The 27,548-nt window shown below is 43.9% G+C and overlaps 2 protein-coding genes across 2 annotated transcripts; both read right to left on the reverse strand.

Moving 5' to 3' along the window:
- Positions 1–1,689: 1,689 nt before the first annotated feature.
- Positions 1,690–15,193, reverse strand: LOC310854348 (rho-related GTP-binding protein RhoE-like). Its single transcript, XM_083758946.1, has 5 exons — positions 14,939–15,193; positions 14,439–14,526; positions 6,586–6,695; positions 3,037–3,171; positions 1,690–2,549 (listed from the first exon to the last, which is right to left on the reverse strand). Exons 1-5 carry the CDS (start codon positions 15,095–15,097, stop codon positions 2,295–2,297), a joined length of 747 nt encoding a protein of 248 aa, XP_083615072.1. The 5' UTR covers positions 15,098–15,193; the 3' UTR covers positions 1,690–2,294.
- A 2,871-nt stretch (positions 15,194–18,064) lies between these two features.
- LOC310853921 (uncharacterized protein) lies at positions 18,065–20,491 on the reverse strand (the record flags this gene model as incomplete). The annotated part of the gene is made up of 1 exon (XM_083758395.1): positions 18,065–20,491. One exon carries the CDS (start codon positions 20,489–20,491, stop codon positions 18,065–18,067), a length of 2,427 nt encoding a protein of 808 aa, XP_083614521.1.
- Positions 20,492–27,548: the final 7,057 nt, after the last annotated feature.

Below are 27,548 nucleotides of genomic sequence, written 5' to 3' on the forward strand. Positions count from 1 at the left end.
TATTTCAAAAATCCTGGAAAATTGTATGGATATGTCATGGTGCAAATCGACCCATATAGTCGAATAGTAAAATCCACAAACATTTCTTAGATGGCGACTTAAGCCCAGTAAATTATACCCCAGAATACATTTGTTCGGTTCGGCTGGTCCGAAACTACAATATTCAGAGGTTCGGGTGGAAAGGATCTGAACTAAATTTGGGTGTTCTGTGCCTCCGACATGTTGTGAGCACCTGAACCAGTTTTTGGTTCAGTTTCTGCATTCATTCGGCCCAGCTTCAAGCTCATTCTGTCAGCAGTGAAGCCAGCGACAAGCAGAGGTAGTTGGGAAGAGACCCGAGTCAACTTCCAGGAGGCACAGACACCTCTGTGAAATCTCTCTTTAGTGACCATTCATAAACGCAACAACGTCGCGATATGCCAAATCCAGGTATTATTTTATCGGGTTCCAGCAGTGCTGCTGTCTGTAGTGTACGGTACACACTGCCACCACCAAGCCGTGGTGGACGCCATGTGCGGGTTCTGGCTTCCAGAACACAGTTGTGTTTTGAGGCAGTAAGAAATGCAATCAGTCTGTCAAGACGTTTCTTTCGGCTCGGGGAGCCGAACTGACTTTGGTTGTTCTGGTGTAGTGTGCAGCTACCTTTTTAGTACCTAATGGCTCAGCAGTACAATATAATAGAAAGTAGAGGTGCTCCGATCCATCGGCCACCGGTGATCGATCGGTGATCGGCTGACTTTCACTCCAAATGACTCGATCGGTGATCGGCAATTTACCCGATCTGGAGAAACCGATCTTTTATATAATTTAAGTGGTATAAAAGTCAATAATATAGTATACTTCTATACTATAATTTTGCATCTTTGTGACAGGCATAAATATTCTCCCCTTCCTCCCTACACACAGGAACAGTTTTGACGTCGGTTTTGGAAATATTCAAATGTTCCCCTTACGCACAAGATCGGTATCGGCCGATTGTGAGATCGGGATCGGTCCCCAAAAAGCTGACCGGAGCACCTCTAGCAGAAAGGACCCCATTCATATCAGCATGTACACAATCTGCTGTATGTTAACAGTGGAATGTCATTGAACAGCCAGAGACGCTGAGCTCAGATGAATGGACATACAATGGGTGACTGGCTGGCAAAGAATTATAATTCTATAGCTTCTAATCTGTACTACCCTGATCAATAGAGCTTTTCAGCTCCCAACACAACAGCATGCCTTTTATATTTGGTTGAAACCTGTCCAGATAATACAATACAAACATGTCAAGAAATATGGGAGGTGGGGGCAATAACATTTAATGAACGTAATTTTTTTGTCCCAAATTTTGACAAAATCTGATTAGTTTGTAATTGGTAGACTATTTTACAGTTACAGGAGGTGGTGTGAGATTGAACGAGTTCAAAACTTCACTGAACTTTGGAGCCTTTTAATCCAGTGCAAATGAGGTCCATTTATGTGTCCCAGGTGGTCTGACTTGCAAACTCGCCTGTCAGCTGACCAATGTAAGCAGCTTTGGCTCTAGTCCAAAACATGTTGTCATAACCTTACTTTTACAAGAGAAGCCCTACTACTGACCCCCCCCCCCCCCCCCCCCACCCATTTCCTATTCCTGTGGAAAGGACATGACTGCTTCCTCTCTTCATCCGCCTCAGTAGAAGCGTGTCACTTCCTGGAGCGCAGCGTGTCGACGGATAGCTTCCTCTTCTTGTGTGGGAGGTTTGTGGAGACGCTGGGAAGGTAAGTACGTGTAAAATGAAATAGAAACTATTTTTCCGCTATAAAAAGGTAACCCAGAACCTGAAACTTTCCAGAACCTGTGACATTCTGTGATTTTTTTTCTTCTTTTTTCCGTTGTAACCATAGCCACCCGTGAATTGGGAGGTACACGCTTAACACACAAAAGAAACCTCAGAAAAAGTGATAATACAAGCTATACATGACTCATTGTGAGCTTGTAGATCAGTTATTTTCACCATTAAAATAAAAAACAAACAAAACATTTCGAAGTTCTGGGTTCACAGAACTTCCAAGAAGCGTATGGAATCAAATCAAAAAAACGTTACACGACACGGTTCACTTAGTTCTTGTAGTCGAAAAGAGACTGAAGAGTTCTCATTTTCATTTGCACAGTGTTTTCCACCAGCATGGGATGGAGCGTATTAAAAAAAAAAAACACTTCAGGATGAAGGAAGGGGCATTCACCTGCCAGCTACCATCCTGTGCTCTGTCTTCCTTGGCATATACCCCACCCCCCTCCCCCAACCTCAGGTCTGAGTCCGCCCCGATCACATGACCGAGCAGCTTTTGGCTTTGTCCTTGCGGAGGTCGGAGGTGACGACCGCCGCCAGGTCGGGCCTCACGGGCATGTGAGAGATCCGCTTGGCGGAGCGGGCAGCCTTGTTGCCGCGCTTGACGTTCTTGCCGCTCTTGTTGACGCAGGCCAACGTGGCCACGTGGAAGATGTCCCTGACGCTGTTCTCCGACTGCTGGGCGGAGCACTCGATGTAGGGCGCCGAAATCTGCTTAGCCATGCTAGAGCCCTGGGGGAAGGAGAGAGAGAGAGAGAGAGAGAGAGAGAGAGAGAGAGAGAGAGAGAGAGAAAGAGAGAGAGGGGATGGGTCAAATTTAGTCACCATTGAACGGTAAATGCCAAGTGTTTTTGGCAAGAGAGGGATTGAATTGTGTCACCATGGTGTAGGGATTTCCCTTCCTTAAGGGATCAATCAAGGGTGACGTAAACTAGAACACAATGTCAACTCATTCATGAGTGATATGTTGTAATGACTGTATTGGCATTGCAAAATTATAAATCCTCCATTTAACCCATTTTGGTCACGAGGCCGAATTTAAAAACACAGGCTTTAGTTCCGACAAAAAACATTTGAGACTGTTCAGCTGACTTCAGAATCAGACAAGAATACATACATACATTAATACAAATAATCTATTCGGTCAAAGACATACAATATTATTATTATTAATAGCTGAAACTAAAACAAATAGCCTGTTACTTTTAGAGCAGTGTACCTGATCGTAGGAGACAGGTGACTGCCTGTGGTTGGACAGCTCCACCAGTGTACTCAAGTCAGTTCGCAGGTCCGACTTACAGCCCACCAGCAGCATCTTGGTGTTGGGGCAAAACTCCTGGATCTCTCCTTTCCACTGAGGAGAAGAGAACATACGCTGTCAGTTCAATCACTGAAATGCACAGTATTCATGCTAAGACTTCATGTGCTTATGAGCTTTGTGCCTTGCTCAAAGGCACTTTAACGTAGCTACACACACACACCACACAAGTGCACAATTTCTGAAAATATTATGACCAATACCTCTGCAGCTACAGAGGAAACATCGCAGACACAAAACCTGGGAAATGTACCGAAGCCCAAGGCTGAGAGCTCCATTTCCTCTACCTCTGCTGAGTCCCAAATCCATCTTAAAGTTATATTTCACTTTGTTGTTAACATCGGGGTCTCAAAGATAGAAATGCCATTGAATGGGGGTCCGTAGATTAATACATGTTAAACTGAGGGTCCTTGAAATTAAAATGGTTGAGAATGGGGGTCCACGGGCTAATTAGTGCCCATTTGGGGGTCCTTGACATGAAAACGTTTGGGAACCAGTGTTTTACAGACAAGGTGCTAGAGATGAGCATTGAGTGTTTGTCCTTCTCCTCCCTGCCTGCGAGGGCGCAGCTGCTGGCTTTGATTCTCTCTGTGCAGCAGAGCTCTCACTGGACCACAACTTGCTTATTTATGAGGGTGTCACTCATACCTCGCAGGGGTTGGCACTAATGGCTTGCCTGATTGCCCGGGGCAAGTAAAACAAAAATAGTTGTGAGTTTGTGGAGTTTACTTTCTGCTTGCCTGAACTGGCAAGTAAGTGGGATTTTGTCACTGTACAGTAGCTATGCCATACAACCCCAAAGTTCAGCATCGCTTAAGAGTAAAGTGCAGACGTGGGGAGAACCTCACTTGTACAAGTGACACAACAAACTACACAAGCACACTCACTGTGCACTGTGGGGCTAAATGATCCAAATGTATTATTAGTGTGTTTGTGCGTGTGTAGGTGGGCATTATTATTATACATTCATATAGTGAATATATAATTAACAAATTAATTCATTAACAATTAATTAACAAATTCACAATAACAGCAAAAGCTTTAAGGTGAATAAAAATACATAAACCTACAAAGTGTCTTTAAAGCAGAAAACAAGGGGTTGCGCTTGATTAGAAGAAAGGCCGTGGGGTCAGTAGGGTCAGTCAGTCAATCAATCTGCCCATTAGATTTTGAGATATCTTGTGCAAGTGGAAATGTTGGCCTAAGGGTGGCACTAGAGGAAAGGCCATGGGGTCACCGAAATCAGTAAGGGTCATCGTCTGCAGAGCATGAATGTAAACATGTAATTCCATTTCTATACAGCCAGTAGATTTTGAGATTGTACTGCGACCAAAGAGTTAAGTCAGTGTTTTTCAACCTTTTTCATATCAAGGCCCATTATAATGCAGGTGTTTAACCCTGACAGGTCCATTTGGTTTCATGTTACGCTCCCAAGAGTTGAAGATCTAATAAGGGTCCATTTGGTTATCAACATCATTTAACTGGGGAGTGGGGACCACCTGGAACCCCGTCAAGGACCACTGGTGGTCCCCGGACCACTGGTTGAAAACCACAGAGTTACTGTAGGTTGATGGACGGACAGACACCACTAGCAGGGCAAAAAAACGACATGATGTGACCAATTCATATTGTTGTTCACAAAGGATCCACGTATTTTATTGAACCAGCTGGCTCCATATTGAAACTTTATAACCTTTCTAGCGAGGAGTGTAGTAGTGGAAGCATGCAGTATAACCTAACGCCCACGAGGATCTGCATGCAAGAATGCATGGTGACAGTGGCGTGCACAGACATTTAGAGGGGCAGGTGCTCAAGTGAAAAAAGGGCACCTTGTGCAGCGAGTGGAACCGGCCTGGTTGCCTTAATAGTGTGAGATTTATAGATTTTGGGGCATAAATAATATATTAATATAATATTATATATCAAGAATTGATCAATGTCACCACTAGTGCTGTGGGAACCAACACACGGGCACCGGCCACGAGGACGTCCCACGCTAACATATGTGGATGTACTCAAGAATGACGCAGGAGCGCAAAGTACCAACGAACTGGCCAGATTTATGGAGAACCGGGATGACTGGAAACGACGATGGAGGGCTCGTCTGAGGACGACCTAGAGAGAGACCATGGTCCACATACTGTACAGTACACTGTACCAAAAAAAAAGAACTTTTTTCTCTTCAAAAGGGAACATTGCTGTCTAGAGGGCCACCTATTGTCTATCTGTGCACGCCACTGCATGGTGATGATCCATTCAGTGCCAGCCTGAGGAAGGGAAATGGGGTAGTAAATCAGGACGAGTCAAGACGCAACCGATATGAGATCCTCCATCGCCACAAGCAGCACTTTGTGAGGCAGAGATCTTTATCCGCCCCCCCTCGGCCGCCCTTTAAGTACCAAGGTTAAAGTAGCCACTTCCTGCTCCCTCTCACATGGGCCGCTGCGCTTTGAGCCCTGGAAAGAAAACCGCACGTAATCCCCATGGCTTCCTCCCGGAAAACAATAGGTGTTCTGTGATCAATGGCATTTCACTGGGAGAAAATCCTCTGGGGTTAATGTGGCCGTGGGCAGGCTGGCTGGTCAGTTGGGGATAGAGTTCACTTTTTTGGATGTTGGACCTCGATAAAAACCCACTACTAAACCTTGCATGGTTGGTAGCACGCGTGCACAACCGCACAACCACACACACACACACGCACACGCGCGAAAGCCTAGACCATTTAAGTCTGATTGTCTAGACATTCCCACGACTGAAATCTGTCCAATAATTGAAGCAATTCTTTGAAGCGATTGTTTTGAGCAAGACTCTTACATGATTGATCCTTCCTGTTCTGTTGCAGACAGCGTTTTCCTTTTAATCTGTCTTTAAACTGGAAAAGCTCACAGTTTGTCCTTTCCGTATAGCAACATACACTCCTGCTTTGCGTTACACACAAACGCAGCATGCAACACATGCACACCTGAGAGTCATTCTGTACAACCACAGGTTGCAGTGCCTCTGTGGCAACTGTTCCTTGCTCGGCAGCCTTTTCCTCGTGGGCCCAGGACAGGTCCTTGTTTGTTGTTTTTATATTGTTATAGGTTGTTATTGTGTGATATATCATATAGGTTAGGTATAACTGTGCCAAAATGCAGTTTTCTATGCATTTTGGGGGTATTAGGGGTTTTGACCCACCCAACATTTTTCGCATACTGTATATCACAAGATGCTGCTGACCGACCACCCAAGTGCACCTCACAGCTATAAAGTCTCTGGAGTGGACTTAAACTGGGACTTTGTTTTAACCCTTCCGGAGCAGATAACAGGAAGGTGCTTTGAAAGACATGCACTTAATTTACATGAGATTTGAATAAGACAGAGAGACAGACAGACAGAGAGAGAGAGAGAGTACTACTACTAGTATAGTAGTAGAGTATACAAACAAACAAATGGCGAGAAACAACAAACCTTTTTCACGACACTATCGAGGGTTTCCGGCCGACTGATGTCGAAACAGATGAGGACGGCGTCGGAGTCCGGGTAGGAGAGAGGTCTCACATTGTCGTAGTACGGAGAACCTGCAGAGACACGAGACAGTCGTTTAACCAGTGGAGAGACATAAAGAAAAGAGAGAGAGAGAGAGACTCGAGTTTCAAATCAGCGATGTGAAACCTGGCTGACAAGTGCAGTTACACAGTATGACAACAGCATTTCCACTTCCCATGAGAAAGTCAGACCAAATACAATTATTTAGATTTAGCTAAACTGTGTGAGCTGAAATAACATTACGCCACTGAAGGATATATTCCACAGAGGCATATTGCACTACAGAGGCCTTTGAAGTTGTTAAGTTAGAAAGGTTTATTACCACAGTGCAGACAGTGTTAAGGAGACACAGGTGCAAGGCTGTGTCAGGATTCAATTTGAGGCCGGAAAATAATCAGACTTGAACTCTTGGGAGGCCTAAAGCATCAAATCTACCGGTACAGACACAACCCACTCAAGCATCACAGGATTAGCTGACAAAATACATGGATGGACATGACTCACACCTACACCCCCTCAACCCCCACCCTGAGTATGATGACAGAGCAAAATTGCTGAAGAGTGAATATTATGATCAACATAGCAGCACTGATACAAGGAACTGCAGAAATGTGAATTGAAGTTGACTAAAAACCAGACAATACTGTAAGCTTCCACTGAAGATGTGGGACTATCAGACTACGTAGTGTAGATCCACACAGTCAGTGGAAAAAATGTTGCAGACTACTGCGAGAATCCTTGTTTGAACTGAACCCAGAACGGAGGTGGAAAATCTTCCATGGAAAATGGAGCTAGGAAGTGGCTTCCACCACGGATTGAGACCATGTGTGAAGGACACTCCTCTCTCTCTCTCTCTCGAACAAGGGAGTGCGGTGTAGTGTCAAGGTGAGTCAAGGCCATTTGGCCACTCTGGCCAGGTGCCGGGGGATTCGGCACTCTGACCCCACACCAGGAATCTTGGGAATGTAGCTTTTTTTGCAACTGGAGGAATCCATGGGAGATCCTGTTCACAACAGATTCTAGAGAAATGGCAGGAAGCTACTATCATGCACATGCACAAATACAACAGTTCACTGCCATGCACGGCTGCACGCACACAGATCTAGTGTTCCTAATCCAAAAAGCCATTTGGGGTGGGGTGGGGTGGGGGTGATTTAATTGTCCTTACAGATAATTAAACAACAACAATCCATGACACTGTAAAACAAGACAGTCTTAATGACCTTTGACATTATACATTTTCCTCTGCTGATCCCTGAACACTGTAAATCTGTAATGTCAACATACTGTAGCTAAAATTATGTTGGGCTATCAGATGAAAATGTGGTTCAGTGGGATTAGAAGAATCCACGGTTTGGTGGCACCGTGGCAGTGTGTTCTACTCGATCATCATTTTCTATTGACTTTGCGCATGTAGCTTTTCCGTGGAGGCCGTGGCACGTGACACATACACTGACCAAACCAAAGGCCCTGATTTTAAGTGCTATCGGTGACATAATAAGGAGAAGTACAGTGCAGAGATGAGATCAGCCACAAGAATGTAAGTCCTATTTTCACTGGCTGTCTCAGCGTCACTCACAAAACCGCATCCCAAAGATTTAAGGTTTTCATAGCCTCCAACTCCTGGGAACAATAACATAAAAAACATACTGTATGAGCTTGTGAGGGCGTTAGATAGAAAGGAATTTTATGCATGTTTGCAGAATCCTTTGGCAATTTTAACAAGTTCCTGCACTGCACATGGGGGCCTGCTGTTTGTACCACATGCGTAAGGTTTCCATACATGGAGCTGCCATGAACCCTGCAAGTCTTATGGCTGTGTCTCTGCACCACATTCTCCAAGTCACGTTGACGTTCATTACGTTCTCTCTACAGCAGTGGTTCCCAAAGTGGGGTCTGTGGACCCCCAGGGGTCCTTGAGATAGTTCCAGGGGGTCCCCAGCTAAATGATAGTTTAGAACCAAATGGACCCTTATGGGTCTGTAACTCTGAGAGTGTACAGTACAAATGGAACCAAATGGACCCATTGTACACTCTCAGAGTGTCATCTCAGATTAACATTGATTTTACAATAGAAATTGGGGTCCCAGAGATAGAAATGCCATTAAATGGGGGGTCCGTACTCCGTAGACTAATGCGTGTCAAACTGGGGTCCTTGAAATGAAATGAATCACTGCGAGAGCCATAACAATCTTCTCTCATGGGGGTCCCTGGCATATCTCTTGAAATGGGAGTCCGCAGGCTAATAAATGCCAATTTGAGGGTCCTTGACAAGACAAAGTTTGGGAACCACTGCACTGCACCACATTCTCCAAGTCAAATTGACATTTGTTACGTTCTCTCTACAGTTGAAATTCAGGCATCTTTTCAAAGTGCACAAAATAAAACCCGACCAACAGGAACTCGTGCATATTAATACAGTTAGGAAATAAGTAAAACCAGAGGACCTGAAAATAGCCATCTTGACATTTTAAATTCCAGTCTAGACACAGTAACAGCATTAGGGCTGGGGTGAGGCCATGATGCCACTGTGTCAACGCTGCTTTGAGGTCATTTCCCTTTACGGACCGCCGAGCGGACGGATGAGAGGAAATCCTAGGATGTGCACACAAGCTATGCACACGCACAAGCATGCATACGCTCGAGCACGCACGTACACACACACACACACACACACACACACACACAGAGAGAGCTGCTGACTGTCACCTAATTAGCTCCTGTGATTGTTCCCCCACGGGGGTTCTAAATCTGGAAGGAAGGAAGACACCCACCCTGTTCCTTCTCTCTCTTTCTCTCTCTCTCACACACACACACACACACACACACACACACACACACACACACACACACACACACACACACACACACACACACACACACACACACACACACACACACACACACACACACACACACACACACACACACACACACACACACACACACACACACACACACACACACACGAGGTAGTCCCAGCTGCATTTGACAGGCTAGTAGGGCTGGGCGTATTACTTCAAACTATAATAAAATAATAAAATAAAATAATTCGCTATCGCGATTATTTCAAACTTTTACCGACGATTTATTTGTTTTAATAGTGAAAATGTTATCATTCAATATCGGCATCGGTGAATAAACTTGACATTCACGGATGGCAGTAGCTGATATTTATCCATTATTGGGATTGGGTAGCATACATTTTGTGTTGGCTATGTGAAACTGTATTGCAGGGATATTCAACTGGCGGCCCGTGGGCCAAATGCGGGCCCTTTCTTGTGGCCCCTTACCTGGAGCAATGTATTAATTAACACACCAGCAATAACAGTGCCACTGGATTCACTGGTTCTAACTCTGCACACAAGAGAAATTCACGAGTGTAAATTCAATTCTGAGAGGGTTCAAATAGACTCTCAAGAGTAAAAAAGAATGACACGCGTGACCTCACAGTGGATTCCAGCGTGATTTGATTTCCTCCGGAGGCCTAACGAGGTATTTTAAGTGGAAATGCGTACTTCTCCTTTGGAGTGCTATGTCTGCCATCGTGTGTACAATGGAGGTCTTTGTGGAGGGGAAGCAGCAACCTTCAGTTGGAGGAATGTTAGACATGCGGCTCCAATAGCTCAGCGCAGATATGTGATCCCTAACAACAATGGCTGCTGATGGGCTGGCAGAACGGTGCCCACCCTACCCCTCCCTCCACTGTATGTGTGTGTGTGTGTGTGTGTGTAGTCAGGCAGGTGGGGGCAGGCACATGCACACATAGATCTCAAAGGGGGCTTGAGGCTGAGCCCCTGCCCTTTCCCCATCTGTAAAACATACGCATCGCAGCGCAACTTCGTTGTGAGCTTGTAGATTTGCTATTTTCGCTTTTTTTGTCCAAATGTGACCTCTTGCGGGATTTCAGCCCCTGCCTCTCTAACACTCTCTGCACATCCCTGGGTGGGAGAACTTACTGACAATATCTTACATGTTTGTGTGTTATAGTGTGTGTTCATGAGCAGGTCACTGATCTCTCATTGACTCCAGTGCATTCTGCCGAACTTCCGGGTAGTTTGGCTCCCATGAACGCATCCATGAAAGTGTCATGGCGCAGCCCAGTCACGTGACCATTGCCTTTCCTTCTCAAAGCTTCCTTGTTGGCAACCAATAAGTGCATGTGCGCGTCAAATCCGTATGTATGCTGTCTAACATGTGAGTAAAAGCAAAATTATTATAACAATAATTAATTGCTGGATTAAATTAAATTAAAGAAAGACGAGGTCCCTCGTCTTGGCACAGGCGGGTCGCGGAGAGAAGAACGAGGCCCAGTGTTCTTGGCATACGAAGCGGAGCAGTTGGGGGTTAAGTGGATATATATATATATATATATATATATATATATATATATATATGGAAAATAAAGTGTCTCGCTCAGGGAAACATCAACACATACTAAGGTGGGCTGGAGGGGGGGGCATTGATCTTCTAACACCAAAACAGCCTCTCCACCCTTTCAGCTATGGCACTTTATTATTGCCATTTTATTTACAGTACTAAATAATAATGTAGTACTTTTAGTAACTTTTCATTATTGAATTATGTCGTCAGAGTCATGCAGGCAGAAGACAGATAAGCAACAAACAACATGCGCCAGTGCACGCACACACACACGCACACACACACACACACACACACACAAACACACACAGTCAAAGGCAAAGGCAAAGACAGACAGAAATGGAAGGACAGAACAGAATCTAGCACTTCCTTGAGACAGCACTGAGCTGCTTCAAAGGCAAAGTCACCAGCCCCTGAGGCCAGGAAGCAATATCAGCAGAGGGAGAGAGAGACAGATAGAGAGAGATCGACACACAGAGAGAGCGCAAGAGGACAAATGGCAGGCAATATAACTGCCAGACACAGACATTTACCTTAATGAACTGAATTACCCCATAAATGACCACCCTCCCTTTCTCAACAAACACGGCATGCACGTGCGCACACTCCGTGCGTGCACACACACACACACACACACACACACACACACACACACACACACACACGCACACTCAAAAGACAGTACCGGTAGGTGTACTGTAGGTGTTTGCATGTCATTATCTCTGTGTCTGTTCTTGTATGTGTGGTCCCTGTCTATTGCCCCCCACGGCACACCCACCCACCCAATCTCCAAAGCACCACGACCATTACCACTATTACCACCCCCCAATGAAAAGCCTCTACCCTAACCTACTCCAACCCTCCCTCCACCTCATTAGAGGGACAGTCACAGGACCAGGCGGATCGATTGGCAGTAGCATGTCTGATAAGGTGCCAGTTCAAAGAGGAAGGGCCGGGGGGGCCCAGTCAAGACAAAAAGCTATCAATCAGTCAACCTGGGAGGGGAGGGGGAGACTGCATGGGGGATGAGGATCTGGATGAGGTCAGTGGGTCTGTCTATATCTTAGACTCAGAGAGGCACCACACATTCCCCTGTTGTTTTAGGTTCACGGAGAGAGAGAGAGAGAGAGAGAGAGAGAGAGAGAGAGACCCCCCTCCCAGTACTGCATCCATGGAACAACAAGAAACGTTTGTTTGTTTCTGCACCTCATTTCTGCATGAATATTCCCCGGATGCAGGCCTGTCCTCCTGGGTATATATGAAGGTGTTCCCTGCATGAGTGTATGTGGAGGAAATGGAAAATATGCTGTGTGTGTGTGTTTTTTTGTGTGTGCACAAACCCAAATTGGGGGCACTTGGCGCTGAAGCAATTAAAGTCTTCAATTCAAGTGAAATGTGATCCATGTATTGTGGCTTTGACACTTGTATGTCTGTTGGTTGGTTGCACGTTACTGTAAAGCCAAATTTGTGTTACCTCGCAAAATTAGGCATAATTGTGTTGCTCTTGGGGAGTTTTTAAGCTTCTTCTACTGTTGTGCACGTTGTAACGTAGTTGAAAGCTAAATGCAAAAGAAAAGAAAGAAAAAAGATATCTAGACTTAGACTTGAGACACCATTCCGAACATTACAATGGGGTGTTATGTGTGCAAGGACATAACAAAGCAGTTCAGTTTGTAGGGGTCATGGAAAATCAATGTGTCACTGGCAGCTGATGGCCTTTTCAATGAGGTGCACAGTGGATGAGCTTGTTAATTGCAGTGGTACTGGTTAAGTGTCTTCCTGTACCCATCTCTCTTTGTGTTTGATAGCGTGAAAAGTCTTGCATGCAAAGTAGTGAGATGTGATTGTGAGAACATCTTTTCAAACATCACTCATGATACGAGAATGGAATCTGGAGCCCAAAGCCCAACAGCTGGCTGTCAGCCTATCCCCTCCCTTCACACACGCACACGCACACACACACACACACACACACGACATACGCCTAACTCACGCCTGACTGCTGTGCTATTCAATGTCTGGGCATTGATGGATGGGCCAGTGGGTGAGCGTGCACACACACACACACACACACACACACACACACACACACACACACACACACACAGCACAAGGGACGGCAGCTGGTTTGGGTGTTGAACATAAAGCCCTCTGTTCCACAAACAATCTATGCACTGAGGCTAAGCAGTTTAAGAGCATGTACACGTGCTGGTCACAGCAACTATTTCAAAACCTCAAGGAGCAATGCACAGCATGATCCTCCAAGGGTCTTCACATGTTTCTGTCCCACTTCTATCTATCTATCTATCTATCTATCTATCTATCTATCTATCTATCTATCTATCTATCTATCTATCTATCTATCTGTCTGTCTGTCTGTCTGTCTGTCTGTCTGTCTGTCTGTCTGTCTGTCTGTCTGTCTGTCTGTCTGTCTGTTTATGCAGTTTGTACTGTAGCATTGTGAACCACTGCTTTCAGATTTATTTATTTTTTACTTAATTCTCACAAATGAATTCTATTTAATTTCTTCTAAAGCTTTTTATTATGGTTTGACTTTGACTGCATCCTTACCAGAGCTGTCTCATCTGGAGACCAAAAAACGTTTTACCTAAATCAACTACTGATGGAAACAGAATCATTCAGTTTTTTTAAAATAAAATGTGAAGGGGTTAGCTTAATGCATTAGTGTCGAACATAAAGTGTCAGTCAGCCAGTGCTAATCAATTAAGATACGCCGGGAGTCGGGACATAAAACACACTTTAACTCAATATTAGTGGTAATCTGGTTTCACGCAAAGCCAATCTGCGGCAGAAAGCTGTGCATGTTCAGAAGGGGGTCACTGGGGGATTGGGGCAAGGGTCCAACCTTCCAACACGTCTGGAAGACATGTCAGTGCTCATTTAGACGGATCAAAAAAAGCCTTTAATCGATAGCTGCAGACCTGTGCAAGCAGAAGGCTCAAGCTGACACTTCCATCCTTGCTGTTTCACAGAATAGGCTATATGGATAGATACCTACCTAGTACCTAGTAGTAGGCTACATACATTAACACAGAAGGGATAGAAAATATGGAATGGCTCCCATGGTTTTCAAAGTGGGGTCCCCAACTAAATTAGTTAATAGGCCTTGATAGCCTCAAATCAGTTCAACGGAACCATAACCCCATACTGTATCTATAGGCTTCCAAGAAATGTCTCGAATATCTTTTGAAACATTTCTGACAACACAATTGGGATCTCTACTCTCTAGTCTACCACAACAAATATTTTCGGATGGGTGTGTGGACAAATACATTAAATTGCGAGTAGTTGAAATGAAATGGTTTGAGATTAAATAGATATATATGCCACAGACACAGCAATGACACAGAAAAGCGATAAAAGATGTTTACCTGACGTGTCCCACAAACTGAGCTCAATCCTCTGCGTGTCAATTTCGAAGCTGGCCGTGTAGTTTTCAAAAACCGTCGGGACGTACGTCTGCACAAAACAGTTAAAATAGATTATACATTTTGATGCGTAAAATAACTAGCCAAAGCTTTCATTTCAGTGAACGAATAATATTCTAGGCCTACAGTAAATAATCCTGTGTAAAGCTGAACATTTATTTAGTCAGAAAACAAATTAATTTGCGGTTATTGCATAATAATAACTTTATGTGTAGGCCTATTGGCCACGTTCATATGCAAAACATACCTGCTAAAAGGATAAATGAAACACAAAGCTCGAGAGCTTATTTTTGTGCTTTTGTGGTCGTAATAATCATAATGAAGATGATGATCATGCTGATGACGATGTACAGATGTAGTCATTGGTTTTGCTGTTTAATAAATGTATATTGCAGACACAGACTGTGACAGACATGCACATGCGGGCAGCTCACAAAACTCACCTCCGGAAAGCAGTCCTTTGCGAACACGTGAAGCAACGCAGTCTTTCCACATCGACTGTCGCCGACCACCACTATTTTGCACTTGATGCTCTGCTGCAGCAGCGTAGGATCCATGCCGGATTTCAGAGACAGTTTCTGGCAAGAGCGTCTTTCCTTCATTGATAGAACTTTTGATCAAGTCACTGTTCCGCAGAGGAGGAAGAAGTAAAACACAAATATTATGTCTCCTTCACGAAGTAGTATATAGTAGCCTACTTCTACGTCCTACGTCCTAAGTGACTGTACTGTAGATGTGTGCTGCTCTGCTCCTCAGCTGTACTGGGCTGCGAGTGAGCCGGTAAATTGCAATGGCATTCATAATAGCCAATGGCTGTCGCTTAATGCTCTCATCTGGTGGTCCCTCCCCTACTCCCCTGTCCCCTCACTCCACAGTCGAGTTTAATCAGTGATGCCCAACATGTGGGCCGGCCCGGGGCCCCCTGGTGGGACGCGAGGATATTGCAAATGGGCCCTCACATCATTTGAAAAACACAATTTTTGTATGGATATTTTAACATTAATAATTAAAAAATAAAAATGCAAATAATAATAATAATAATAATATAATAATAAATATAGCTGCAAGCAGCTATAAGGCGGGGTCAAGCCAGAAGAGAAACACTGATGACAAGGGATGTATACAAATATCAACATGTACATTTTCTGAGATAACTGAAAAAAAACCATGGAAAAATTAGTAATAAGTAATAAATAAAAAATAATCACACAAGTGAGGGGCGCTTCGTAGTTTGTGTGCAAATATTGAGATGTCTGGGGACAAAAGCTGTAGGAGAAATCACTTATCACACCCGTGTGAAGTGAGGGGCGCTCTTATCATCGTACATCATCATACATCATCTCACATCATCTCATTCCGGCCAATCACAATTTGCGTCCTCACTTTTGTCATCAATGTTTGGGTTTACAAAAAAATCACACTTGTGTGAAGTGAGGGGCGCTCTTATACATCATCACATTCCGTAGATGATGTATGAAATATGATATCCAAAAATAAAAACGATTTTTCCATCTAGAGATCTAAAGGTCTTTTGACGAATGAGCGTGAGCTTCAGTTCCTTAGGCATCCTCACAACCCTCTACCTGTCTATATTATTGCTGAATTTCTTGAAAACGGTTTTAACTGCCCAAACTGTTAAAACCGCAGAATTTTTACGATAACAATAAGGACTTTTTTGGTGCTTGACCCCTAATAAAACAGCTGAGTGACATGACAGCATTTACATCAAAATGACAGAACATTTTGTGTTGTTATTCTTGTTAATGAATAAATAGGCTGCATTTTCCAATACAAAAAACAGAGATATGTCTTTCATTATCTTTTCACTGACTGGGTCACTGGGAGATAAAGTCAACCTATACGCTCAATGAGCGTATAGGTTTACACATGCACTCCGAACCTGTATTGAAACAAATTAATGTGTTTTATTTTGTACTATACAATAACTAGTAGTATGATCTAGATTCACATTCGACCCATTGTGGTTTATAACACTCTGGAATGCAGTGACATTTGTGACTAAATGATTTATCATTTAGATTTTAACGTTGTTTAATACAATCAGATAGGACTTTTCTGTTTGGATGAATGGGCTGTCAATGGAAAATTGCATCTAGTTAGCACCTTGCTGGCAAGATGGCCGCAGTCTGCATATGGTCAATTGCAAGTTGCTGTACTCTGTCCTCTAACCTGAGCCATCCAACCCTATAGCGTTTGTTTTGAGAGGTTTGTAGTCGATGACATTGGATGAGCTATAGTGTCCTCAGTACATTCCTGCTGACCAACAAGGAGATCCTACCCAAAAGTCACATTCGTTGGTTTACTTTCTTGATTGAGTTAGACCTTTATTATTGATGCCATGGGGGGAACTCAGTCGCCAGAGGCAGCACAACAGACAAGGCAGATACAGAGTAAATAGTATACTGTAAGGTAAATAAGACCACAAAAAAACACCATCAATAATGAACCATAGTAACGGACAGTATAAGTACACCCTATATACATATACAATAGCCTGCACTATGCAGGTCATGACGAAAAATACACACAATCACGCGCCGCCATTACAGTATCACCACCCAATGCATATAGGTAAATACTGCCACTAGGCCAATTAAGGAAGTCAGGAAGGAAGGCTACACGGCCTGGCAGAGATATGCGTCCGTTGGAGACAACGCAGATGACTGAAGTCATAGACAGGCCTCCAACTACTGATAACAGGTACCGCATTGGTTTAGTCACTCACTCATACAAGCAATTACATGTCAGTGTGGCATGTTCCACACGTATTTGTCATTTAAAACCCATGACACAGAGGGATATAGCTGCAGCGAACACTCCCATCTCCCATTTCCCCTTTGAGTTGAGTTGGTCTTGTGTTAATGTGTGCAACATTACAAATAAGTGTTCCTATGAAAACTCCAAAACCCCTCAAAGTAAGTAAGCACTGAAACCTTAATATATCCAGGAGTTCCTATGTCCAGCTTTGTGTTTGTGTGTACCCCATAGCGATGATTTGATTGGATGAGCAACGTACGTATTGAGGATAAAAAGTGAGGACTGAAAAATATGATGATGTATGATGATAAGAGCGCCCCTCACTTCACACAGGTGTGATTTCTACACCAAATCTATACCAAAACTCTTACATTTAGATTAGATTTGCTATTTTCATCAAATTGTCATGTTGTCTACCTTCTTGGAGTTAAAGTGGTCATGACAATCTGTCTGCTGTATCATGTCAGGGGGCAGTACAGTGGGATGGGGTGTGCTATCTGGTGAAGGACCATGCCAATGAATTGTAATTGGACACAGAAAGTAACTGGCAATTCTTATGTCATACATTTTCTTTACTATTGCCTCGAATATGACAGCAGCAAAAAAAAAGTTCACTTGGTAGTTTCTGTTCTCCTGTATGATACTGTAGTTCCTCGCAGGTATCACTGCTTTCTTTAAAGCATACGTGCACATCAACAGTGGCTGCTAGGCTAAAGAAACTCATTAAGTTAGGGTTACTAACCTTAAGGAGGTACTCATTGTCATATTCTTTCTGTGGGATCGCTATTCATTCACTTTTTACGTGGGCTGTTTTGTTCTGTTGCTGTAGTCATGGCTGTTAGTTCCAACTTGATGTCATTTGGAAGTCTCGACTGCTCCAGACCATACTGAATAACCGCTAGCTTACATAATATCTTCAGACTGGGACTTAAGTCTAAGATGTACAGGCAATCGGTGATCAAAACTTCATCTTCGTCTTCAGCAACTTCAACATCCACTCTGCATCCTCCAAAAAGGACCACACGATTTCCCACCATGCAACAGCGCATATTGCGCATACTAAACATTAGGGACGGGCCTTTTCCCTTGGGCTCAACCTCCGTCCAGGAAAGGCTCTCTGGATTGAATTTCCAAAGATCATTGAAGTTGTAGTTGTAGTTGTAGTTGTCACCACCAAATATGTACAGCTCTCCATTGTAAGCAAAGGCTGAATGACGGCAGCGATGTTCTGGAGGGAGCTGGGCAGGAGGCGTGCTCAGCCAGCAGTTGGTCTGTGTATCAAACACTCTGATGTTGTGGTAGTGGTCCTCGTCCTCATCCTCATCCCCTTCGCCCCCAAATACAAACATCTTTGACCCGATGATGGTGGCAGAGTGATAAAATGTAGCAGGTGCCGGAGTGCCACTCGAGATAATCAAAGACCAGACCATTGTGAGGGTGTCCAACTTATATACGTCATTGGAGCTGTATGTAGCTGTCAGGCAGTTCCATCCTCCAAAGATATACATGACCTTCCCCAAGACACAGGCTGAATGTTTGCTCCTTGCCTCTGGAACGGTCCCAGAAACCTTGGGCTTGACCCATCGGTGGGTGTTGACATCAAATGCATAAAGCACGTTGCAGCACACCCTTATGTCGGTATCACCACCCCAGATGTAGGTTATGTGACCTATCAGCACAGCTGTGTGATACCAGCACATGTCGGGAACATCAAGGGGACTTTCCCCTCTTGCGGGAGTCACGAGGGGCAACTTCATCCAGTGCAAAGACACTGTGTCAAAGACATGCACATCAATCTTGTGATCGGGCCGCCCATAAGGAAGCCCTCCAAAGGAGTACACTGTGTGGCCCACTCTCACAACAGCGTGATAGGCTCGCTTTGGTCCTCCTTCCAAATGGTGTGTCCAGCGCACCATTCCAGATTGAGATTCAGATTTGTTGGTAGTCATGGCTCTCAGCTCCCACTTTATGTCATGTGGGAGTCCCGACTGCTTCAGGCTGAATTGGATAACTGCCAGCTTGCATAACGTTTTAAGACTAGGATTGAAGTCTAGGATGTACAGGTCATCAGACACCTCTTCATATTCACCTTCGTCAGATGAGGAATCTCCATCCGATGAAGATGGACATTCTTCTCCCGATGAAGATGAATGCTCCTCATCCGATAAAGATGAACATTCTTCTGATGAAGATGAACAACACGAGAATTCAACTTCATCACATGAAGATTCTTCATCTTCAAGATCTTCTAAATCATCTACTCTGTATCCTCCAAAGACGAGGATGCGATCTCCCACCATGCAACAGTCCATGCTAATCATTGGACACGGGCCTTTCCCCTTGGGTTTAACCTCCTTCCAGGAAAAGGTCTCTGCATTGAATTTCCAAAGATCGTTGAAGGTCCTGTTGTAGTTGTCACCACCAAATATGTACAGTTCTCCATTGTAGGCAAAGGCCGACTGTCGGCAGCGTTTTTCTGGAAGAAGCTGTGCAGAAGGCGTGCTCAGCCAGCAGTTGGTCTCTGTGTCAAACACTCTGAGGATGTTGTAGTAGTTCTCGTCCTCACCGTCATCCTGGTCCTTGGCCTCATCCAGGTCCTCAAGCTCCTCCCCCTGGCCCCCAAATATGAACATCTTTGTCCCGATGATGGTGGCGGAGTGATATAATGAAGGATGTGGCCGTGTGCCATGTGTGTTAATTAAAACCCAGACCATTGTAGTGGTGTCCAACTTGTAGATGTCATTGGAGCTGTATGTAGCCGTCGTTCCATTCCATCCTCCAAAGATATACATGACCTTCCCCAAGACACAGGCGGAGTGGTTCCGTCTCGCCTCAGGAACAGTCCCAGAAACCATGGGCTTGAACCACCTGTGGGTGTCGACATCAAATGTGTAAAGCACATTGTAGCATTCCCTTATGTCACTAACACCCCCCCAGATGCATATGAAATCTGCAATAAGCACGGCTGTGTGGCCCCAGCGCCTGGAGGGAACCTCAAGAGGACTTTCTCGTCTTCCGGGGGTCACCAGGGGCAACTTCATCCACTTCAAAGACACTGTGTTAAAGACGTGCACACCGATCTGAACCCTGCTCTCCCAGTACCCTCCAAAGGAATAAACCTTGTGGCAGACTGCTACAGCAGCATGATAGGCTCTCTTTGGTCCCCCTTGCAGATGCACTGTCCATCGCACTATTTGAGATTCACCCTTCAGATTCATTGAAAAGCATCATCACATATCAGTACAAATTAACATAATGTTAAAATACTGAGTTATAGAGTGTGTGCGCACCATTTATATCGGCACAGTGACAGAAACATCACACAAAGCTTGGTCAATCCAAGAAGCCGATGGGTTGGGAGAAGCTGATGTAGGCCTAATATGACATTACATTTAGAATTCTTAGAGGAGAATGTTGTGAAGCTTTTCTTTCCTTATACAGTAGATCCATTGTGTACTTTGCCGGCAGTGATGTTTTCACAGTGTGTGCATTGTGACAATAAAACTATATTATTCCCATAATGGTTTGGCCTGTCCAGTAAAGCCTAATTGATATTTTGTTGTACAACCACGTTTTGTTGTACAACCACAAAAATAAACACATTTTCGGCAAAGCAACACAGCTGTACAACAAAGTATCAATTAGGCCTAAGTACAGTGTTACACAATCAAGACAATAATTATAAATCTGGCAAGTATATTTGCAGAACCAATAAAAAGGTTTATTAATTTACAGGATACAGTCCTGTAGATCAGTGGTTCCCAAAGTGCGGTCCGGGGGCCCCCAGGGGTCCAGGGGGTCCCCAGCTAAATGATAGTTAGGAACCAAATGGACCCTTATGGGTCTGTAACTCTGAGAGTGTACAAATGGAATTTTACAATATAAATTGGGGGTTCCAGAGATAGAAATAAAAAGACAGAAAAAAACTGGGGGCCCTTGAAATTAAACGAGAGCCGTACAAATCTTCTCTTATGGGGGTCCCTGGCATATCTTTTGAAATGGGGGTCCGCAGGGCTAATTATTAGTGTCAATTTGGAAGTCCTTGACATGAAAAAGTTTGGCAACCACGGCGGTAGATGTCCTTGAGGACATTACAGCCTCGCAGTGGCCAGACGCGAATCTGCCAGTGGCAAAAATAATTGCCTTTGCGCGGACAGTGTGATGAGTCTGGCTTACTACGCAGGCTAAATGTCTTCATGACTAGTGTGTACTGTAGGTCAGTGGGTCTGAGATAGACCTCCCCCAGGTTATTTCTGTCCGTGTTCATTGAATCAGGGAAGCACTGACATTCACCACTACAGAAAACACGTGACCACCACCCCTGTGTAGTGTGTTGGATAGACTTGGAAGATTAGGGAAGATTTGATAAAGCTCATTCATTGAGAAATGATCGCCCAAAGATGATAAAGAAATTGTTCTTATTATGTCTAAAAGTAAACAATGGTGAATTAATTTCCTTTCTAATGCAGCTTCCATTATAAGTCAGTGATTAACCTGGATAAGCACTGATTATATGAACAGTATCTTGTAGAAAAATTATATATTTATTCAGCAGAAAGTCTCACACACACACACACACACACACACACACACACACACACACACACACACACACACACACACACACACACACACACACACACACACACACACACATAAAGACAATACTGTAACAAATTAAACAGTTAATGAATTATGACACATTGACATATTGTTCAGTTTGCGTGCATTTATGAGAAGGGAAGTGTGCATGCATGTGCATGCGTGCGTGTGCATTTGTGTGTTTTGGGTTCTGGGCGGGTTAATGATGGATGAAATTATGTTAATGTTGGATGAAATTATGTCTTCATTAGCATCTCTTCAACACAATCCACAATTATCATATCTGTCAGTCAAGCTACGAGAATGAAACTGTTGACACAAAAAAAGAATCAGTGTCCACAATGAAGTGTCCGTCGTTATCTCAGATAACACAGGAAAAAAATTAAGCTTAATGTTCATGATAAAATAAAAATACCACAATTTCTTTCTACTCAGTCTGTGTCTCATATAGGAGGGCTGTCGGCAGTTCAGAAACCCGTCCACCAGTGACATCATCGTTAGGCAGATTATTTTTTTAAACAAGATAAAAAAAAATATATATATTTCGATTTTTCGTGAGAACGATGGCTTCCATTATCGCATTGCAACTTTTCAGGAACAGAAAGCCTGCAGTTTCTATTAGCTTGGATTCCCCATCGATGATGTCACTGGTGGACGGGTTTCTGAGCTGCCCACAGCCCTCCCATGAGACACAGACCGAGTAGAAAAAGATTGTGGCATTTTATCATGAACATTAGTGAGGACCAATTATATGAAGGTAGGTTGAAAAGTGATGAAGTGGTCCTTTAATTGACAGTGGGAAAGCTCAGTGGGAGATGACATATATTATAGGGAGGCATACAGTAGTAGGACAAATATTCTGATTGGAGCCACGTTACCACCGCTACACTCAAAAGGAGCATGCTTTTAACAACTTAAATGGTAAATGGTGCATTTACCGGTATATAGAGCCTTTATCCAAGGCACTTTACATAGATTGTGCATGACATTCACCCATTCACACACCGATGGCGGCGGAAACCATGCAAGGCACCAACCAGCACATCAATTAAGGGTTCAGTGTCTTGCTAAAGGACACTTTGACAGTATCTCTGGGGGAGCCCGGTTTCGAGCTAGCAACCTTACGGTATACCATCCAGCCACTCTACCCGCCCTGAGCCACCGCCGCTCCACTTAACTTAAACGCTATATAATTTGTTTGCTGACTTGGATCCCCCAAGGGACTGTACTTGGTACCTTCCTTTTTTACCCACCACCGCTTTGCCCAAAAGAGCTGATCTACAAGTTCATAACGTGACACAACTCGATGCGTTGTGAGCTGGTAGATTGGCTATCTTTTTGCCAAATGTTCAGAATATAGGAACACGATGGGTTGGTGAGGTTAAAATGTGTTTTAGGGTAACCCTGCATTTCAGTAGGGATGCACCGATCCGATACTCGTATCGGAGATCGGCGCCGATCCAGGCAAAAATTCTAGATTGGGTATCGGTGGCAAATCCATTATCCGATCCGATCCGATAATTATGTGTAATTACAGTATGAAAACAACTCTACCTCCTCTGTGACACAGCAGTGTAGTATTGACAGTATAACATGTGGAATGCAGCCAGGCTAGCCTGCTCACACATTAACCTGGTCTAATTGTTGCACAGTTATTTAATAAATAAATCAGTGCATTTATATCTGTGTTTGTTACATTTTGTTTTACAAAGTTGGGAAAGTAATGTTTAAGTCAAGCCTTGATGTTGCCTTACACAAAAGAATGATTCCAGACTCCACACAGTGAGCCATACAGCTTAATAGGTTATTACGTTTCTTTGTGGGGGGTATCGGATCGGTACTCTGTATCGGCAGATACTGGACCCCCATGTATCGAAATCGGTATCGAATGCCAAAAAGCCGGATCGGTGCATCCCTACATTTCAGTAGATCACAGAGTAACAGGACGACGTAAAGCAGCAAAAAATGTTGGTCCTGGATCTGCAGCTTGTCGGAAGAACACACATCTTCTCGTCTGAAGGCACGCCTTTGAACTCCCGGGTGATCTGATTCCGATTGCATCTCCTGAGCAACAGTGGAATGCGAAATTCGCACTAGCGTGTGTGTGTGTGTGTGTGTGTATGTGTGTGTGTATATTCCCTCTGATCTTGCAGTATAGGAAGCGTCTGGCCACCGTGAGCGGATGTGGGACTTAACGGCTGTATGGAGTACAGACCCACCACAGTCTAAAGCAGGCTGAGGAGGTGTCAACTGTCAACCTCACATCACAACGGCAGTGTTAATCTTTTCTCAATATTTTGCTTTAGTCTTTGGAATAACACACCATTTAGTTTTAGCTTAGTTTAGTCTTAGTCTTTAGTCATAGTCAACAACAGTGGTGTAAAGTAACTAAGTACATTTACTCAAGTACTGTATTTAAGTACAATTTTGAGGTATTTGTACTTGTACTTGTACTGAGTATTTCCAATTTCAAATACGTTTACTTCTACTCCACTTCTACATCTCAGATCCAAATATTGTACTTTTACTCCACTACATTTATTTGACAGCTTTAGTTACTATAGTTACTTTGTAGATTTGGATTATTACAAAAACAAAAAACATACATTACCCACGTCAAGTCGTCAACCATTATATACATTTTGGCCATTTGAAAATAGCAGATCTACACGCTCACAATGCATCGCTATGCGACGCATCGTGAGCGTATAGATTAGTTCAGATTTTAGTTCAGATTTTCAAAATATTTTGTACACATTTTGAACTTGTGAAATGGGACATTCTGCAATATGTACATTTTGATGCCAGTGCTTTTGTACTTTTACTCGAAATTTACCTTTTGAATTCCGGACTTTATACTGTACATTTCAGTATTGATACTTTTACTTAAGTAAAACATTTCAGTACTTTTTCCCACCACTGGTGATACGTCAACCTCACATAACAATGACTGTGACTCACATGACTGTCTACTGGCGTGTGCACATGTCATCATGCCTCCGTTTTGTGGGTCTATTTTCGTGTGTGCGCACAGACGCCACACACGCAGTGTGTGTGTGTTTGTGTGTGCGTGTGTGTGTGCGGTGTGGTGTGGTGTGTGTGATGTGTGAGGTGGAGATGATGCTGACAGGCAGGAAACAGCCTTGTGGAGGAAAACTAACAGCCTCTGGTGTCATTCAGACTCTCTATTCCAGTGATGACATTAAGAACTCCTAAGTCTCCCTGTTAATGTCAGGCTCTATTACAGCACTCCTCAGATCACATCATTCAAGACGTGGGGAATTCAGAGCAATGATCCTATCAACACCAGCATATTATCACTAATACAGTACTCCAGAAAGATGACCCGCGTGGCATTTAAGTTTAAGTTTAATGAACGTGTCTCCTTACAAGTACTAGTGCTTAGTTTAAATACTGCAGATCACTGGCATTACTGAACAGGGATTCACTGCATTTCAATTGACTGCAAACGTTAAATGTGTCTCGTTAAATATGTGAGAACAGACTATATGTACTTTGGAGCGCAATTACTTCGTATTTGCAACACAAACCGAAGGTTAAAGAGTTTAATTTAAAAAAGGCTGGTCGTCGGGTCCTCCCGGGTCCATCGTTTTCAGATGGACCAACCCTAAACCTAGGCTAGAACCAGGTTATATAACCCAGCACACAACACTAATGGAGGTCTAGAACAGTGGTTCCCAAAGTGGGGTCTGGGGACCCCCAGGGGTCCTTGAGGGAGTTCCAGGGGGTCCCAGGCTAAATGATAGTTTGGAACCAAATGGACCATTATGGGTCTTTAACTCTGAGAATCAGAGTTAAATTAACATTGATTTTACAATATACATTGAGGATCCCAGAGATAGAAATACCATGAAATGGGGGGTCCATAGTCTAATGCATGTCAAACTGGGGGTCCTTGAAATTGAACGGGTTGAGAATCACGGCTAGAGCCGTAAAGATCTTCTCTTATGGGGGTCCGCGGGATAATTAGTGTCAATTTGGGGGTCCTTGGCATAAAGTTTGGGAACCACTGTTCTAGAACCAAAGATCTCTAACCCAGCCCATAATAATGGAGAGAGGTTGGAAGGGGAAGAAGAAAAGGGAAGTGTACAATGATGCACAGTTGCACACATGCTGATTGTACGTTGTGTGCATACAGTATACACTATACAGCATGCCCATGTGCCTCTGTAGCACACTGCAATCCATATGCATTTTGTATGGCATTAGGAATGTGTGCGTGTGTGCACTGTGTACGTGCCTGTCACTGTGAATGCATATTTGTGCATGCATATATTATGTACACACTTGTGTGTGTGCATGCATGCATCCATGCGTGCGTGTGTGTGTGTGTGTGTCTGGATGAACACATAAATGCCTGCATGTGCATGCCTGCTTGCATACAAGGGGATGCACATTATAAGTACTTATTTTTTTTAATTATGCGTGTCTGTGTGACAGTTGTCTGTTTGCATACATGCATTTGTGTGTGTGTGTGTGTGTGTGTGTGTGTGTGTGTGCATGCGTGCGTGCATGCGTGTGTGTGTGTGTGTGAGCCTGTGCCGTCCGTATGTGATGAAGGTGGGTCCGCGGCTCCGCGGGGGGCGTTGGGGGAGGGAGGTTCATTCCAAACGGTCTTTGATGTGCTGGAGTGGCCAGAGGTCTCTGTAGCCTCATAGGTGGATCGGCGGGTGGGGGATGGGTGCAAGGATCGAATACAAGATTGCCGAGTATTTGTGTGGACAAAAAATGTCTCTACATTGTGTTTCAGTAGTGTATCCATGACTGTATGGTGCAGGGATAGGAGCCCATGGTACTCTGACATTACAGCTTACTACCAGATGAAGATGATCCCCTTGTAATACAAGGTTACATATATTATTATTACAAACACAGCAGAGGTTTGGTGAGCTGGAGGCACAAGAGAGGGAGAAAATTGTCGCTCGTCTCTCCTCCTCTGAGCTCTTTTCTGTCTCCGCTTATGAGGACCCCCATAAAACCAATAATGCTTCGCAGATGCAGACATTTTGCCCGCGAGCTATAGAAATATAGGAGGCGCGCTATGTCGAGAATGCCTTTGATCAGCACTTTATGAAGCCGACCGCTCCTTTTGATGATTGCGCTGACATTTCCAGGGGACTTTGTAAAAAAAAAGAAAGACTGAAGCGTCGTGCTAATCAAACCAATGTGCTCCCTCTCTCTCTCGCTGTTCACCATGAGGCTGCAAAGTTCTAGTGGCCCGCGGGCCGGAGGGACGATCAAAGGTGGCGTCCTTTGACTTTTTTCTGATTACTTCAGAGGATTATTATTTATTAGTGAACTATAGGGTGCGAAGGACAGATTGAACACACCAGGGGTGGTAGGGGAGTCGGAAAGAAGTGACAGAAGTGAGTTCAACACAGTTGAGGCTTGGGACCCTCCCCAAGCCGGATTCAAGGCCTCAACTGTGTTGAACCCACATGGGTCCAGCATGTGTTGTAATCCACTGAACATGGGTGACATTTGTAATTTAATTCAGAAATTACATGATGTATTATCAGTGTTTTGGCAGCAAATTTCTAATTTAGTTTTTGTCGTAGTCTCTTGAATAGCTTCAATTTAGTTTTAGCCACATTTGATATAGTCAGCCAGAATGTTTTAGTGTTAGTCTAGTTTTAGTCGACTAGATATCAT

Source organism: Protomyctophum parallelum (genome assembly GCF_964188405.1).
Source record: "Protomyctophum parallelum genome assembly, chromosome: 23".
Classification (NCBI taxonomy): Eukaryota; Metazoa; Chordata; class Actinopteri; order Myctophiformes; family Myctophidae; genus Protomyctophum; species Protomyctophum parallelum.